At 36.9% G+C, this 16,917-nt stretch overlaps 1 protein-coding gene across 3 annotated transcripts in view; it reads left to right on the top strand.

The window, feature by feature from the left end:
• The window catches only part of ZFAND3 (zinc finger AN1-type containing 3), a 142,215-nt gene that overhangs the window by 27,499 nt on the left and 97,799 nt on the right, over positions 1-16,917 (top strand). For all 3 annotated transcript variants that reach the window (XM_074537236.1, XM_074537237.1, XM_074537235.1), the window contains exons 2-3: positions 5,152-5,192; positions 7,102-7,128. In XM_074537236.1, coding sequence (XP_074393337.1) covers positions 5,152-5,192; positions 7,102-7,128 — 68 coding nt within the window. The remainder of the gene's footprint in view (positions 1-5,151; positions 5,193-7,101; positions 7,129-16,917) is intronic.

Below are 16,917 nucleotides of genomic sequence, written 5' to 3'. Positions count from 1 at the left end.
ATAGCAACTTCTGAATCGTAACAAACCACCTAGATGTGCTGGAAGGCTTTTTTCCAATAAAAAGACAGAACCTGGGATTTTATAGTCATCCTTAATTAGCATCTGTGGTTTTTAATGTCTTTAAAACTAAATGTCTAATGCAGATTTGCTGCATGAAAGCATTTTTTCTCCAAAATCCTTAGTCTTCCATCATCAAAAGACACATGACCAAAAATTAGTTTAAGGAATTATGATTATTCTAGTGTTGTTTTTCAAGCATTGACAATGTATGTAGTATGACAATGTATGTATGTACCTGTATGTAGTAGCAGAATTTTTACTCTGAGGCAACTGCACAATTCTTGTCATTGGTGAACATCTGCACTGATAATGCTAGTTCACCATTACCTTAAAAAGTCTAGGTGGCGTGCTAATACAGGTGAAACTGAGCATTTTGTACTGCCCTTTGGCACTTGTGTAGAGTAAAGATAGTATTAGATTTAGTGTTTCTGGTCTCCTTTTGTTTTTTGTCCTAAAGATGGGATGGGGAAGTTATGAAGCACCTGACCATCTGCTGGAAAATGGAGGATTCTGTTACCAAACCCTTCATTATTTATTAGGTGTGCCTGTCTGAGTTTCTTGGCAGAAGTTTCTTTTTGGAGACTGAGTATCTTGAGATCAGTCAAGTTTTGGTGTACTTCTTTTTAACTCTCTTTGACTGCACAAAATTTCCACATGTGACTTGTTCTTGAATCTTCAGTGAGATTGTCTTTTGATTATTTTTATTCTGATCAGCTGCTGTGCATCTAACAGTTGTTTCTTTGAAATTTAGGGCTAGAATTCACTTGCATTCTCTGAATGTGGTTTTGTATTGGTAGTCATTTATTGGAAGAGGAGGGAGAAGGAAAACCAAATTTCCAGTGAAGACAGAGTAGAATATGCATTGATTTGGATGGTACCTTGCAGTGATATACTGTAAAATGGCAGGGAATAAAAGGAACAATTGATAGGATAGAGCATAAAATTGAGTTTGTAAGATCAAATGCTCTTCTTGGAGCAGATAAAGCCACTTCACACCTTTATAAGAATGTCAAGGAAGTACCATATGAAAATGGAATCAGGTAAGCGATCTCTTTAGTTTTCTCAATTAGTTATATATCAATTGTGGTACACAATATGAGCACATATAGGATTTAAAGTATGTGATGTTTGCTATTTAACTCCCATTGCTGGCTCTCAGTTTGCATTATGCACCTTGAAGTTGTAGGTGCAGATGTGCATCTTTCTGAGGTTGGACCTTACAGTGAGTGGTCTGTGTGTGTGTCTGTCTGATGCTCAAATAGTTCCCTTTGCTGTGGCAAGTTGTAGCACAACAGCACAAGTAAGGGATGATGGTTTGGAGAGTCTCAAATACACATTTTATTTTTACCCTTACATGCAATTTATTTCCTGCTTAAAGTATAAACATGTTAGAACTTCCAGGATTTCCCATTTCTGTAAATTTCTTCGCTTTCAAAGTCCCTGTGTCATTGCTACTGCTTTCATGGCCATGTTGTTAAGGGAGAAGGTTTTTTCCTTTGGCAGCAGAGGCAGTTTTAGTACCCTCACTGCTTTCAGACCAAACCCTGCAGAACTGTTGCATGCAATCATTCTGTAGCCTCTGGGCTTGAAGTATCCTCACTTAGTCTGCCACTTGACCTTCTGAGCTTGCTTCACCTTGCGGTTTCCAATCTACATAATGATTTTGTGTTACACTTTAGTTAAATGGTTTCTTTTTGACAAATGGAAGTACCTCCAAAGAGGGTTTAACCATATATTCTGCCTCAGCGATAATACCACTCTATTTGACTTGATTTATCTATAAATATGAATGTCTTTCTGAATGCCAGCTTAAATTATGTACAAGTAGAGATTATAAATTATCTGTATAAAAATTACTTTCTAGGAATATTGTACATATAAAATGTATGCTCTGAGTAATGCTGGATGAGGTGCTGTTCAGCATGGAGCTGACTTTTCATGAGGGAAATCTAGGAATTGCTATAATATGTGCAGTTAAAAACTGTGGTGATATGTGATTCAGAAGCATATCCCAAGCCAGCTGTGTCAGAAGGGTGTAGAAGTGCTGTCTGTCAGCCTAAAGACTTGCAGTCTGAACCACAAAATTCTCATTGCCAGGGCTGTCTTAGAGTTCTAGCTTTGCTGTGCCTTATACACCACTACAGTCATGATATTATGTGTTCCTAGACTCAGGAATTGTATTGCCTTCCCTAAAAGTCATCCATGACCCTCTTTTTCCTATGAAGTGGAAATAAAAGGCTGTGTGATGATTAAGACTTTGATATTTCAGAACTTTTAGTGTTTCACATCAAATTGTTCCTAGAAATAACAGATTGCAGATGTATGGAATATTTGAGAAGGCTGTGGGGAACAAAGAAATTTTACATTTTTGTGTTCCTCCCTGGCACTATGAGCTTCTGGTGAATTCTGTATTCACTGAGAAATAATTAAACCAGTGATGTGGTTAACATGTGCTCCACGAGAGAACAGCAAGATGCAGGTTTGCTCAGTTTTAAGTCTGGTGAGTGAACCCTTGCCTGCTGAAAAGAGGAGATCCTAGCAGTGGGAGGAAGGATTTGCAGTATAGCAAAAGACTGTCAAACATTTTACTTGGCATACCCTGACCTACAAAATTTGATGTACATAAACTGCGTAATGCATTTTCTTTATAAAACTTTTGCTCTAAATAAATATTGCATTTTCATAAAGAAGCTGATTGTTGATCAATGCTGTTACTCTGTCTTTTCTTAGTTCTAGTTTAGTGCTGCTGTGTGTATCTGCTGTCACATAAGTGGCTATGTAAAAGAAACTCATTAAAAAAACACTCAAGGTTTGGGTTCTCATCCTAGTAGCAGCCTCAGACTGCCTTGGATGCCTTGAAAAGGCGTATACAAGGATCTAAAGGAAAGTGATCCTTGAAACTATAACAGTGTTACTTGGCTTACAAGGTCCCTTGTCCAATAGTTCTGTCCTTTCAGAGAATTTAATGGAGTTTTGTCTGTTAGATGTACATGGCAGCCTTTTTTACTCGTTTTCACAGAGCTCTGTGTTGTGTTTGTGTCTGTGTTTTTCATTGTTTGTGTGCTGATAAGTAAGTATTATATGAGGCTTTGGATTGATATTTAACAGCTGAGATGATTGCTTATACCACTGAAAACATTTGTCATTGCTCATTCCAGTGTCATCAGCATGAACCAGCTGAACTCTGCCTTTCTTTTTCTTTGCTGCCCCTGGGGTTTAATGGCTTTGCAGAGCAGGTCCTGCCTGGCATATTGAGCTGCTCCAGAGGGTCTGACCCATAAGCAGTGAGTACTGAACTGCAGCACACTGATGCTGGAGGTGTTCACTCACCATGCTGTTTTCAGTTGCAGTTCTCTTGAAGGTAGATAATCTGTGGAGACCATCAACACATTGAATCTTTGGGTATCAATCTGAAGATATATTTCTATGGCTACAAATGCTGTTTCGCTTTTCTTTTCTTGGAAATTAACTTTTCTCCTGTGCGCTTACTGTTTGCATTTAAAACTAGCTTTCATGTGTCTGTGGCTCTTGCTATAGCTGGCAAATGGTTATGTCTCAAATCTCCAGTGATATGTGTTCTTATAGAATTTTTGAGCCTGATGTAACCCAGCTTTCAGATGGGCATGAATTGAAAAGCATCTGTAATGTTTGGTGTGACTGATATCAAGATATGATTGACCAGGTCTGGGTTTACTTTGTTACTAGAAAGTAGTTTAAAATAACCATCTGCAAATTCAGGCAGGGAGAATCTATAATTCTGATATGTGTTCATTTATGATACAATTGCTTTGACAAAGTTGTCAGATTTTTTTTGTCTCAAGGTAACAAGCAGTTTTTTATTATTGATGTGTTGTTAGACTCAGATGTCCTCTCAAAATTCCTTTCCTGTTTGGTTGGAGGTAGAAAACAACTGTTTTGGTAGTCTCAGTTGTTTCTTTGTAAGTATTTTTCTAGAGAGAAATGTGCAACTAATTTGGCTAAATTGTGTGTTCCAGCTGGAGGCTGCTCTGGGGAGGAAAAAAGATCTTATGGGCATGGACAGTTTTGGTGCAACCTTGCCTGTTAATAGGTGCTTTCAGACTTGCCCAGGATGGGTTAATGCCTGTAGATCATGGCAGAGTTGATTCAGGAATGCTGAACAAATCAAGTATTGGGCAGTGTGCACAGAAACCAGTTCATTCGTACCTAAAGATAATCCAACACAGGGAATTTTAGAGAATATTCTGCAGGTTCACTTTGTAAAGGAGATGTGATGTTAGAAGAGAACTTCTTGTAAACTGGGGTTAACATAGTGTATTGCTTTGGGTATTTTCAGTGGAGCCTTAGAGAGGTCTTATAACCTTTTTTTTTTTTAAGGCTACTGACTTTCTGAGATTTGAACACCTGTGGCATAATTGACTTTGTAGGCATCTGGGAGGCTTAAGATGTTGCTGATGTTCTCCTGCTGTTTTTCTCTCAGCTGAAGGTTGCTGCCCTCAAAGCTGAGCCACCCTTGTGGGTCATGTGAACTATACTAGTCCATTCGGTGCAAAGTCAGCCAGGTTATTTTAAATGACTGCTGAATACAGCTGAGGGTAGTAAGGAACAGCTTAATGTAATAACTAGTTAAACCATTCCATCTAGACTTCCAAGAGCACATCTGTCTGTGTCCTTATAAGTACAATACTTTAATTTTTCCATTGCTGTATTGTATTCAGGATTTGTCAGGACTGCAGAACTGTTGCCAAGGGGAGTCTGCAATTCAAATGGAATGTATTGGTGCTTCCTATCTATCATTATTATCACATTGCAATACAAAGATTTGAATGATGAATGTGTAACATATATATTGAATGGTAATGTAAGTTTATTTTCATATATGAGATAAATGTGTAGAAGTCATATTTTGGAAACTCTTGGAAAGAGGTTACCATACAAAGTCTTCTATATTCTTGTTTCTAGTTCAGCCACTTCTAGCCACTTACCTTTGATTCCTAGCCATTTAAATTCTCACCTTCTCTGTACCCTTGCTTCATTGCCCCCAAAACTTCCCTGTATTGATTAGAAATATAATGAATTTTTTAGCTCTATTTTTTTTATTTTTTGCCCCAGGTCCAGCAAGACTATGAATCTGTGTTCCAAATGCTTTGCTGGTAAGTGCAGTAAAAGGTTTTGTGTTTCCCTTAGATTATTGAAACCACATTGTTGGCATCTCCCTTAGGATTTGTGCATGGGTTTCTTTTCCTTCAGTGTGTATATGTAATCAGATTTTCCTCACTTTAGTGCTTCCTTTATTTGCTAATCAAGAACCTCTTGTGTAAATGTACCCATCAAACTTAATTCTTGAAGTTCAGGGAATTTAGGTACATCCTTGTACTACAGAGCCCCATTGCCAGCACAGCTCCTGTATGGATGATGTGGTTTCCACAACACATAAGTCTGAATTGTAATTTGGAATTTTGTAGGATTTATTGTGTAATAACTTCTGATATATAGAATGGATAAAAAAAATTAAAATAAAAAGTTAGCATAGAACACCTCATTTCATTTCCTCTAACTTGCAGCCCTTGAATATTAAATCATCAGTAAGTCATTGGTAGGCTGTTCTAATTACTTCATATTATTTTCCTATTGTAAGGTCATTGCTATTTTGTAAAATCTTAAGAATTGTTTTTGACCTTTTCCTGTTAGCAGCTTCTAGCTTTGCCCTTCTGAATCAATTTTTTTGTATTACTTAGTAATGTAAGCTTACTTTTAATTATAATTAAGGTCCTGTCATAGCTCATAGTTTTTAACTGCCTTGGGGCAACAGATAAAATTTTAAAAGGTCCGGCATTTGTTTTTTTTTTAACTTTAAAGCTTATTTTGCGTTTTTAAAACAACAACAAAAAAAAGAATTTTGACTTAGATTTCAGAACTAGGGTTCAACATCACTTCATTAAACAAACACCTGGGAAATAAAGATTGCTAAAAGGTTGTTCAGCAAAATGTATTTCTCTGGCTGTTTTCCAAAGGTATGGGTCTCTGGAAATGGTATATTGAAGAAAGTATAAGTCATTTCTTGTACTCTTTCCCTACTGTCCACATTCACAAACAAGTCTTTGATTTGACTCAGTAGGGCTGTTATATTCATACTAGCACTGTAAGTGGCTTGTGTTTGGGTACTCAGCAATGCAGGTGTTCTGATTATGTGACATCAAAACAGCCCAGCCCTCATTTGCTGAGTTTAGCAGAGTACCCAGCACTTCACAGCCAGCAGACCAGGCATCAGACAGAGCATCTTTTCTTTTGGTGTTTACTGGTTTGGATTTTTTTTGTTTGTTTGTAATTTTGTTTCTTTTTAAAGAAAAGAAAAGTTCTTGGCTTCTATTCTGCAATTTTTCCGAAATGCCATTACCTCTGATAAAGTTAATTTTTCTCTGCTGTAAAATTTTAAGATGAGACCTTATGTGATTGGCGGGGTGGAGGTGGGAGAGCTTATGTTTTTAATTTTTCAAGATGTTCCTTAGAGCCTGCTTATTTTAATGACATAAGTCTCTGTAAGAGTTTTAGTAACTTAAAGAGCTGCTAGTGGTTGGAATAAAGGTACTGTAGAAGGTGCTGTGGAAAAAGACAAGTTTATCTTATTTAGATCTTAACTATGGTTTCTTCAACAAGTAGTATTAAAACTACTCCAACTCTGTTGGAGTCATAATTCAAAACCTCTCAGTGTCATCATTCCAACATAAAAGTGGTTTTCTATTTTTTCTTTTTTTTCCTTGATGTTACTGAAATAGCTTTAGCATATTTTTCTATACTGGGTTTCTAGCTACATACTGATATAGAAAGATATGTACTCCTGTTTCTGTAAATTGAACCACCACAGGTAGCAAGATTTTAGGCAAGTAAGGTGTTGAAAGATGTTTTTCACTGTTTCAGGCGCTCCAGAGAAAGGATGTGAAAACTAGTTCCTCTTTTTTCTCTTTTAAAATGGCAGATTATTTATTCAAATGTGTTGAAGCAGAGGGAAAATTTCAAAAGACTATTTGTCTTGACCATCGTTTCCTTTTTCTTTTATTTCAGAAAAAAGAAATCCACACAATGAAAAAGGTTAGTAACTCTTTAAATTACTTCTTTTGATCATTTTTTTCTAGAGGGAAGAATCCAGTCTTCCTTTAAAAAAAAAAAAAAATTTGAGACACACACTGCAGGAAAGACCCTTACATTTGTGTAAGCATTCCTTTCTTACATATATCAGGGGAGAAGGGCAACAAGTCCTGAAGGGATGAAATATTCTGTTTGCAGTACAGTATGATTTATTCACAGAACATCCCTACCTTAGCAGGTTTTTCAGACTTTCTGAACTGTCAACAAGTTTGTAAATACATGATCATGAAGTCTTCTTTGCTTCTGCATTTCCTGGCTTCCCCATAGTTCTGGTTGTGCCAGGCCAGGGTTACTTTGTGCAGGTTCCATGAGGTAATTCTGCACCATCTCACCTCATAGCCAGGGGTGGGGGAAGGGGACACTCCTCCAGGGAGAAGGGGTGTCTTCCAGTCAAGAAAGTCTGGCAGAGAGAGTGGTTGGGTAATGCCAGTTCTGAGCATTTTGCATGTGAACCACTTTCCTCTCTCTGGTACATTTTTGTTAATAATATTGTCACTGTCAATGTTCCTTCTCTTATCTCATTGCTGTTTCCAGTAAATTGTTGTTATCTCAGCCTGAGATCTTTACCTTTGTGCCTCCAGTTCTCCTCCCCGCTAGGGGAAGGGAAGAGAAGGGAGTGGCTTGTGGTTTGGAGTTTCAGTGGGACACTGAATTTGAGAATACCATTCCTAAAAAAAGACACCCATCCCTTGGGGGAAAAATGATCAAGTTTGACATAAATTGGATTAATTAGGCCAGAATTGGAGCAAGGGGTAATGTCAATTTGCCTTATTGTTTGACCAAGTGCTTCTGTTTTCTAAATTTATTATCAAACTAAAATTCACTGAGCTTTCACCCACATTTGTGCAAAGATGAAACAAACAGCAAAAGCAACCAGATAATATGGCAGGGAGACTAACATTCCTTATTTTGACTATCTTTTGTACTTTTTTTATACATTAAACATGAGAACAGTGCTCACAAGATATTACTGAGATAAGTTGTTGGCAAGAAGTGCTGAGTGTATGGCAAGAGTGAGCTGCATACTGCACAGATACGTGCAGCCCTTTGTCTGTAACTGCCCAGTGTGTTCATGTGGATCCAAAAAAGTTCACTAAGCTCTTCTGTACAACCACAAAATTGCTGTTCTTTTGCTCCAGACTAGTTCTTAGCTTGCAGATAAGGGTTGATAAATACTGCAGAACAGCTTGAAGTTAGCTGCCCTCTTCAGCTGTCTTTGCCTCCTCTTCACACCATCTGCTTATTCCAATAAGGAATACCTGACTTTACTTAAACCCTGTAGAAGCAACAGACTCTAAAATGTTCAAGAGCTTCTCTGAAGTAATTTCAAGTTAATTGTACTTCTGCAAAGTACTTCACAACATTCTGTCTCCAATTCAGTGCTGACCATGTGTTATCAATGCCTCAGAGTCTCCAGATACAGAACAAGTGCAACCCTACATATTGAAGTGCTTCGAGTAAATATGCTCTTTAGATGGTGAAGACATAGTTACTTCAGACTTGCCATGCATCTAGGATACAAATTCAGTAAAGTAATGTGGGTTTGGGAGGCTTTTTGATGTTTATTCTTTTGGTCAGAATATAGGCTGATAAGTAAAAACAATGTAAATTATGGCCAAAGTATCTCCCTTAATGACCCCACATCTTTCAAGAATGCTGCAGCATTTATTTTTTCATTACACTCAACTGTGAATTTTGAGTGATTAAATACAGGACAGTGATAAGTTAAATTTTTCAAAAGTACTCTTTATTAACCTATCTTTGCTCCCATTAGGTTTATGGAAGTTCTAGTATCAACTTCAGGTAGGGACATTGTTTGAGTACCTTTTGAAATGCCACTTGATAAAGTAGAATCTTTCAGGCAGAAATTCTGCATTCATGGAAACGGCACCTGTACCTCAAGAATTCAATTTTAATTGGAACCTCTGGGAACAGTCACAGAACGAACTATTACAGAGTAAGAACAAAAATTTAAATAGAGAAAAGGATAAGACTACACTTTCTACTTACATCACCCCCCAAAAATGCAGTCTATTTTATTCCATTTGATTATGACCCTGGAAGGCTTAATTTGTGCTGTGTTCTATCAGCAATGGAAAGAGAGGTACAGGAAATGGATTTCAGCTTTTTCAGTAGTGTGTGAAGCTAAAGGTAAGTGCAGCACTGGATGGTTTGGTGGAGAGATGCAATTGCAAAATTGGAAGAAGTTGAAATATGGTTAGAATTTTCATGGATTTGTGAATCAAAATCATAGGAATTCTATCTGAACATGTAATTGGAACTTCTAGAGGTGGGTATCTGTCCCTTAATCCAGCTGTGCAATATTTATATTCATATTGTGCAAAGTACTATATCAGTGTTACTGAAACTGAAAAAATAACTCAGCCATATAACGCAAGAATTGTCTGAGTTTTAGGGGCTTCCACTCATAGATTGGTCTTGTTTTTAGGTTGAAGTAAAACACCTTTTTTAATTACTGGATTCTTGATGAGTAAAAAATTAGAAATTTTTAATCTTCATTATAGTAGCGGAAAGTCAGTATTGCTAGAACCGCATCTGTATTTTCAATGCGTATGCTTAACTCTGTGCTAGGCTGTTATGAAATTTTGAAATTTTGATAGTATTTTTTATGTTCCTGAATTGAAAAGATCTAATAAGGAGTGAAAAAGAAACATAGTACATATTAATGTCTATTTATCATCTGAACCTAGAAGTGTCAGATTATTCACCTATTGCCTGAACTCAGGTATCTGACTATGGAGTTACTTAATATTTTTGCATATCTTAACCTTCCTCCTTTGTTGAGCAGATCTTTATTTTGTCATGCTTAAATCACACGCAGTTTTTGGAGCTTACAAAATTGGCAAGTTTTTGTGTCTCAGACTCATTGAATAGTACAATTTCCTTTTCTCTCAGTTTTTGTAAATCTTGGGAGCTCTTTACAACTTGTCTGTTATTGCTGCCACGTCTGGCAGTAATGACTCCTATTGTAAGCATTAGCTGGCAAAAATCAGCGTTCCTGCCTAAATAGATTTTGCTGTTAATTAACTGCTGGTTTGATTCTTAGTCAAGCTTTCAGCTTGCTTCCTGGAAATCTTTTCAGCAGGTGCATCTTGCATGTTGCTAGTTCACGTTACGCTTTTTTTGCTGTACCCTGTTGTATGGTAATTACTAAATTATGCTTCGTTAGGCATTGTGGTCATAAAGTTTTCAGTCCTGAAAGAATGATACAAATATTTTATGTTTGTATTTTTCATACACTTGTAATTTCTGATGTGAATCCACAAGTTTTAATGCTTTGTTAGAAAAGCAGCAAGAAGTGTTTCCAGAAATTTGAAAACATGACTAAGAACTAGTTTTCTTTACCACAAGACATTTCTTTTTTCAATATGGTATTCCCTTTGTTGGCTCCTAATAGAAGCCAGTGCCTCAATCTGTTGCTTCATTAGGTTAGAATTTGCTGCTATATTCACATCTTTGTGCTTTGAAGTACATGGACTGCTTGCTACAAAAAATGGTCCTCACTGACTGGAGTTTGAAAGTAGTCAAGCTTCATCTTTAACTTCCATTACACAGTCAAACTTGCAGCTAAATATTTCTTTGGAAAATTGTATAGCTGTTACAGTGGTACCAGAAATGTTTCGTATTTCTAGAGCACCTTCTAGTAAAGAATGCAACATTTCAGATACAACCATAGATATTGTTTGGCATACACTCAATTTCTTTTACTCTGTACCCAAAAAATTTCTAAATGGGTAAACCTGGTAGGAAAAAGATGTCCTAGCATAATTAGTAAGCTTGAAATGTGAGATGTGCGCTAAGCTTGAAAAAGAGAGTCACCATGAAATGGCATTAAGAAAAAATTGGATAAACTGCTTCAGTTATTTATATGCTTGATTCGCACTGCTGACCCAAATAATTTCTTTTTCTCTGTTAGTATGTATTATTCTTTGACTTTGAAAAAAATTTAAAAATCTGAGTAGTAGCTCTGTTTGGATTGTTAAAACAGGGCAGTATTTTGTGGAAAGGTGGGGATGGGATTTTTAGTTGACTCCTTTTAACCCTAACCTGTCTTAAAGGTTTAGAGGGGAAATACAAATCAGGAGAAAATGAATTTATTTAAATACAGTTGTATGATCTAAGCTTAGGACTAATCATTTTACATTTGTCAAAAGTAAACATCAACCAAATCATCTAGCATATTTATACAGTGCCTTCCTAGGTCTCAGTATATACCGGAGAATTGGAAAGTTGGGAGAGAGGGATACCTGAAGCATTCTAGCCTTGCTGGAGTTAAAATACACATCACATGTTGAGTGGAGTTAGTAAAACAAGACTTGAGTTATCCTTATCTACATTGTTGTGGCATGGAAGCTGCAGAGTACAGTGCTCCTGTGTTGCTTTGTGACAGTAAATGATATGATATGGCTATGCATTGTATAAAAAGGTGTGGAAGATGCTGAGTAGAAGGCACAACCCTCACCTTCCCAGGACCTGGCTGTGTGAAGACATTGTGTACACAGCAGTGCAATGAAGGGTGTCAACAGGGCCAGTGGCTCAGCTCAATTATTTTGTCCCTTTTCATCCTCCTTTAAGTTCTCCTGGATCAAATAGTGGGAAGGGGCAAGCACTGAAGGGGGGACAGACCCATGAAGTTTCTGTGCAATTGTTAGTGGAAGAAAGAATTTCTTTCACAGCTGCCACTCAAATGTTGTGTATTGAAGTAGAACAGGGTCTTCTTTTTCTCTTTTCTTCTTTATGGCTTCTTTAAGTTAGTGGGGCATTATCCTGTCACATAAGGGTCTTTTCACCAACACAGTCTAGTAAAATTGAATGCCTTTTAATTAATAACTGTTATCATTTTACAGTCAATCAATCCTATCAGCAAACTACCCTGTAGGACATTAGTGGCTGTTGGATTACATCTTGCAAAATTCAATCTAGTAGACTGGGGCTTATTTGTTAAAAATATAAATTACACTCACACAAAAATATGACCTTCTCTCAGTACTGGCTTCTTGAAAAGAGTACGAAAGTGTCTTAATGAAATTTTTGCTCTGTCTTGACAAGACATCACTGATGTTTTCCATGTATTTTCTTTTTCTTATCTCAGGGGATTGCCAGTCCCATTGTACAGATTGATCTGCAAGCAAAGAAAAGTGCTCAAGCCCTTTTTTTCCTCAGACTTACATTATTTTTAATTTTTCATAGCTTTGTTTTCTAGTATGTTTTTTTTTTCTTTATGGTAAAGCCAGTTTCTTTCTCTTTTCTTAATATCTTGTTCCCCTTCTAACTTGTAACCTTTCCAAATGACTCATTGAAGCACCAGCTGTAATTTAGTCTCTGGTGTATAGGTTCTGTGTTGATGTAAAAAAAATGTTTAGAAATACGACTTAATTGCCATGATGTTTGCACTTTGTCAGCATGAAAGTGGAGTTACCTATTGAGGATGTGCAACCCACAGGTTTAATTTATTTAACTTTTTTATGACTCTGTTCCCCTATAAATGTGTGCATAAGATAGAAGAAGAAATGTTATTCTTTTTTTTCTAATTTAGCAATTTGCTTGATTTATGGAAAAGTCTATGTTCCGTTTTGTGTATGTGCTCATTTGGAACCCTTCTATAGTTTATAGAGACACTAGTGATTTGTTCCTTAGTCTCCCTGTGGAGTTTGTTCCATATTACAATCTAATTCTGTGTCCATGTCGTGCACTCCTGAGCTGTTAATTTGTACATTTCAATGCAGTTTGTTTCATCGTGTTTTTGTAATCCAAACTGAATCTAACGAGCTGTGTGCTTTGGGGACCCAGCCTTGCCTTGCCAATTAGAACAAGTGGTTACTGAGAGAGAGCATGTTTTAAATAAAACATGGCACCTCTGCGTGGGACCAGCAGCCTTTGGGGAATAAAAAGAGGATATTTAACTCTTTCTGCCTGAGAAGAGAGGGCAATATCAGAGTACGTGTTCTAGAATCATTCAACTCATTCCTTTAAAAAGTATTATGCAGGTTCATGGTTTGTCTTTTATTTAAAATGTAGTTTGCCATTGGAGATGTTAGGCACTACTGCCAGAGGAGTATTTAGAAATTCATAAGGATATCTGTCGAGCTGACTGCGTGTTTTCTAGGATTCTGATTGTTAATGTCACGTCAAAATTGTACAGGATTAGCAGCTACCTTTTTCTTTTCCCTTGTACTGCCACACAAGAGGCTGAGAGAGAGCAGGAGGAATGCCAGATGGTGAAAGAGCTGTTTTCAGAAGGTATTTTACAAGGGAAGGAGTCTAGAAACAGCGTTTATTTTTTTAGAGTGCTAAGGTTATGTGCTAGGTGGCCAAGAGAAAGTTATGTTTTGAGGTTGCTGGGAAGATGTGTGTTTATGATCAATATTTGTGATCATCGAAGAAATTTTCCTGCTTCTACTGGTCTTGAAACTAACTAAACCTCCTGGTGAATTCAAGCAAGACACAACAGTGAATTAGGAAGTTAACTCTACTTTGTAATTCTTTCTTGGATTCCACCCCCAGAATTTCCTTTTCTCTATCATTACTATTAACTTGTACATCTACACATTTGAGCATCTCCAAATGGAAGTAGTTACTGTCCAACAGCAGCTCTTAGCTAAGGACAGTGGGAAAGAATTTAGGTGAACAGTGACTGCAGCTAACTCAGACAACATTTCAACAGGCCTTGCATACATAAGCAGGGCAAGACCAAGAAGAACCTCCCTTGTGGAGACCTTTTGGAGCAGCTGGCTGTAAGGGATGTACAGCTGTTTGCTGAGGTGATTTAAGCTGTTAGGGAAATCAGGTGTGTGGGACAAATGTGATTGGATAATAGAACAAAATGTAACTGATGACTTTTCAGTTCTTTAGCCATTTCATATGAAAGAAATGTGATCTAACAGCTAGACAGCTAGCTAGGATCCTGACTTGATTTCCTTTTCACAGTCAATGAGGATTTCTTTGTGATACTAGACAAGTTGGGGTTTTTTTGCCTTGCACTTCTTTTCCTCATCAGTTACTGAGAGATGATACTATTTTTCTACTGATTTTGGGACAACCTGGTTTTGGACTTGCCTTTCGTGTCCTTGAGAAATGTATGCAGATAGGGACCTTTTGTTCCTTTATTTTGTCTTAGCCTTCAGAAGTCTTAGGCAAAATTTTGGAATTTCAGTTCTTCTCTGTATGTGTTATTTCTGCAGTTGAATTTCTGTTCTTCATCTTCTTGACACTTTTACCTTCCAGTTAGTTTCTCTCTTAATTTAAAGGAAATCATACTGCACTGGTACAACCAATGCACACCATTTATTTTAATACCTTTAATGATTTTTCATATGGAGCCTGCAAACATGCCAGTTGTTGTTTATTCATACCAGTCTTCTTATATGTATTGCAAAACGTTCTCACAAAGTTAGTCACCAGAGGGCAAACTGCTCATGCAGATTTAGTCAATACAGCTATAATTTCCTGCCTCTTTAAAAAAAGCCCAACAGTCTCTGAGTGAGTTTCCATGTAGTATTAATTACATGAGAAGTTTAATGACTGTTGTCTTCAGAGATAAAGAAGTTACAACTTTACAATGAATGAGATGGAATTTTTAAAAAGTAAAATATAAACTTTTGGACTAACTTGCAAGCATTGGGGAAAAAATACTCCTTTAGATAATCCTTTTCCTTGTTACCACATTAAATATCTCTTACTAAATAAGTGACTAAATATCACTTAACTATTAGTCAGGGAGAAAAAAGTAGCTTAAAACAGTTTTCAGCAGGAATATCTTTATCCTTAATTTTAAGTAGATGACTCTCTTATGGGGGCAGGTGTGTGTGTGTGTGTGTATGTAATCCTATGCTGAAGATACAGATAAGGCCTTTCTTGAAAAGTCACCTGAAATAACTGCATCTCTGGTAGTTCAGCCTGTAAAATGTTGTTCCTTTCTTTGCAGAAAGCATAGGCTGTTGACTGAATCTGGCACTGAAGATTTAGGAAATGATGAGATGGGTTATAGTGCTGTAATAATTAAGCCAATCTGTGTGTATGCATTGTAACTGTCTTTTAATTATGATAAAAGGATCAGAGTACAGGAAAGCACAAGATTACTGGCCTAATCTCCTGGTTTAGATTACAAGTAATTAAATACCATCTAGGTAAGCTCTGTTTGCTGAAAATTTCTCCTTTAAACAGCTACTCTGCCTTGATGTGAGGGTGCTTGGGGTTCTGAATGCACCATGGTCAGTAGTATTTCTAATGAATAGGCCGCCTTACTATTAAGTAATATTAAGGTATGCCTTCTTAATTGCAACATTATAGGGATGACATTTGCACATCGAGCTGAATAGAGAATAATTATTTTCTTTAGAGAATTTCTTTAAAGAACTCATTAGCCCCCTAGTGCTTCAAGAAAACAAGTAATTTACCATCTTGACATTTGTGTGAGTCAGAGGTGGTGATATTCTTGTTCACTGTACATAGATAAGAATCTAAAGCATGAATGCTAAACATCCAAAGATATTTGGTATCAACTTTGAGAAGCCTTCTAACTGCAGTCCTTTCTTAATCTCCCTCCCCTAGGATATAAAATTTTTGATGCTTTACGTGTTAAAAATACACACCTCCATAACTCCATGGAACTGCAAAGGTATTTAATGCTTCTCTTGGTGAACCTAAGAATAACTTTGAACATTCTGAAAATTAATACAGTAAATACATTATAAAAGTCTTCTAAATTCTGTAGCAGAGAAAGTAGGTAGAATTTAGTTATCTTTGATTTTTCTTTGGAATGGTGCTTGGGGTTAAAACAAAGTCAAGAGCAGAAAGGAGCTTAGCTTTGCTTTGCTTGCTGTAAAATACCAATTGCACATTTTGAATGTCTTTCATTCTACCCAGCAAGGAAGTTAAGGGTCCTCTAAAAGAGAGGCTCTGTGACTTGCATGCATTAGGAAAGTAATTTAAAATTAAATAAAGAGGTCAGATCACAAGTGTAAAAAATTGATTAGATCAGGCACTTCTTCATTTCAGACTGCTTGACTTTTCAAACTCAGTGTAGGATTTTGCTATCCTGTAATGCCATCCCTAATCTTCTGGTATAAATAAATGCAGTTATGTGAAACTATTAACTATTACTGGGCCAAAGAATTTGGAAACCATGAATCAAGAGTGTTGATTCTGAGCTGTTGGGTTGCTCCCAGGTTGGATGCAAATGCTTTGCCATGGTTGATCAGAAGTGCTGAAGCTGAAAAAGCAACATGATATTAGGGTCCTCTCTAGAGTCCATCTTCGAGATTGCTCTTTTCTTGCTTCAACAAGAGCACCTCTAGTAATAGTCTTCAGAACAAAATGCAAGATTTTTTTTCTCTCTCCTCTGCATTAAGGCTTCTGATCAGACAAATGTGGAAGGAGGCTCTGGTTTGTATATTTTTAACTGCTAATGTTACCCATATCCTAGCTGTTCATTACTTGAACAAGTGAGCAGGTGAATTTCATGATGTGCAAGGCTAATGATCCAGTGCATAAGGAGGAACCTTGGAGCTTTCTAAACATTTATTTTGTGTTTATGTGCATTTATCTATCTTAATAGTTTAGCAACATTGGTAGCATTTTTATTGGGTTTCAGCTCCTAAATAACTGGAGCTTTTATATTTTGGGATTGGGGCTTTTTCTGTCCAGCTCTGTGGAAAAAGTCCCATATAAGTAGAAACAAATTATGAGCAGACAGTAGATGTCTTGGGAGGT

The sequence above is a fragment of the Zonotrichia albicollis genome, chromosome 3 (assembly GCF_047830755.1).
Source record: "Zonotrichia albicollis isolate bZonAlb1 chromosome 3, bZonAlb1.hap1, whole genome shotgun sequence".
Classification (NCBI taxonomy): domain Eukaryota; kingdom Metazoa; phylum Chordata; class Aves; order Passeriformes; family Passerellidae; genus Zonotrichia; species Zonotrichia albicollis.
The sequence above is the reverse complement of the archived record's forward strand: the minus strand, read 5'-3'. Positions and strand labels throughout refer to the sequence as shown.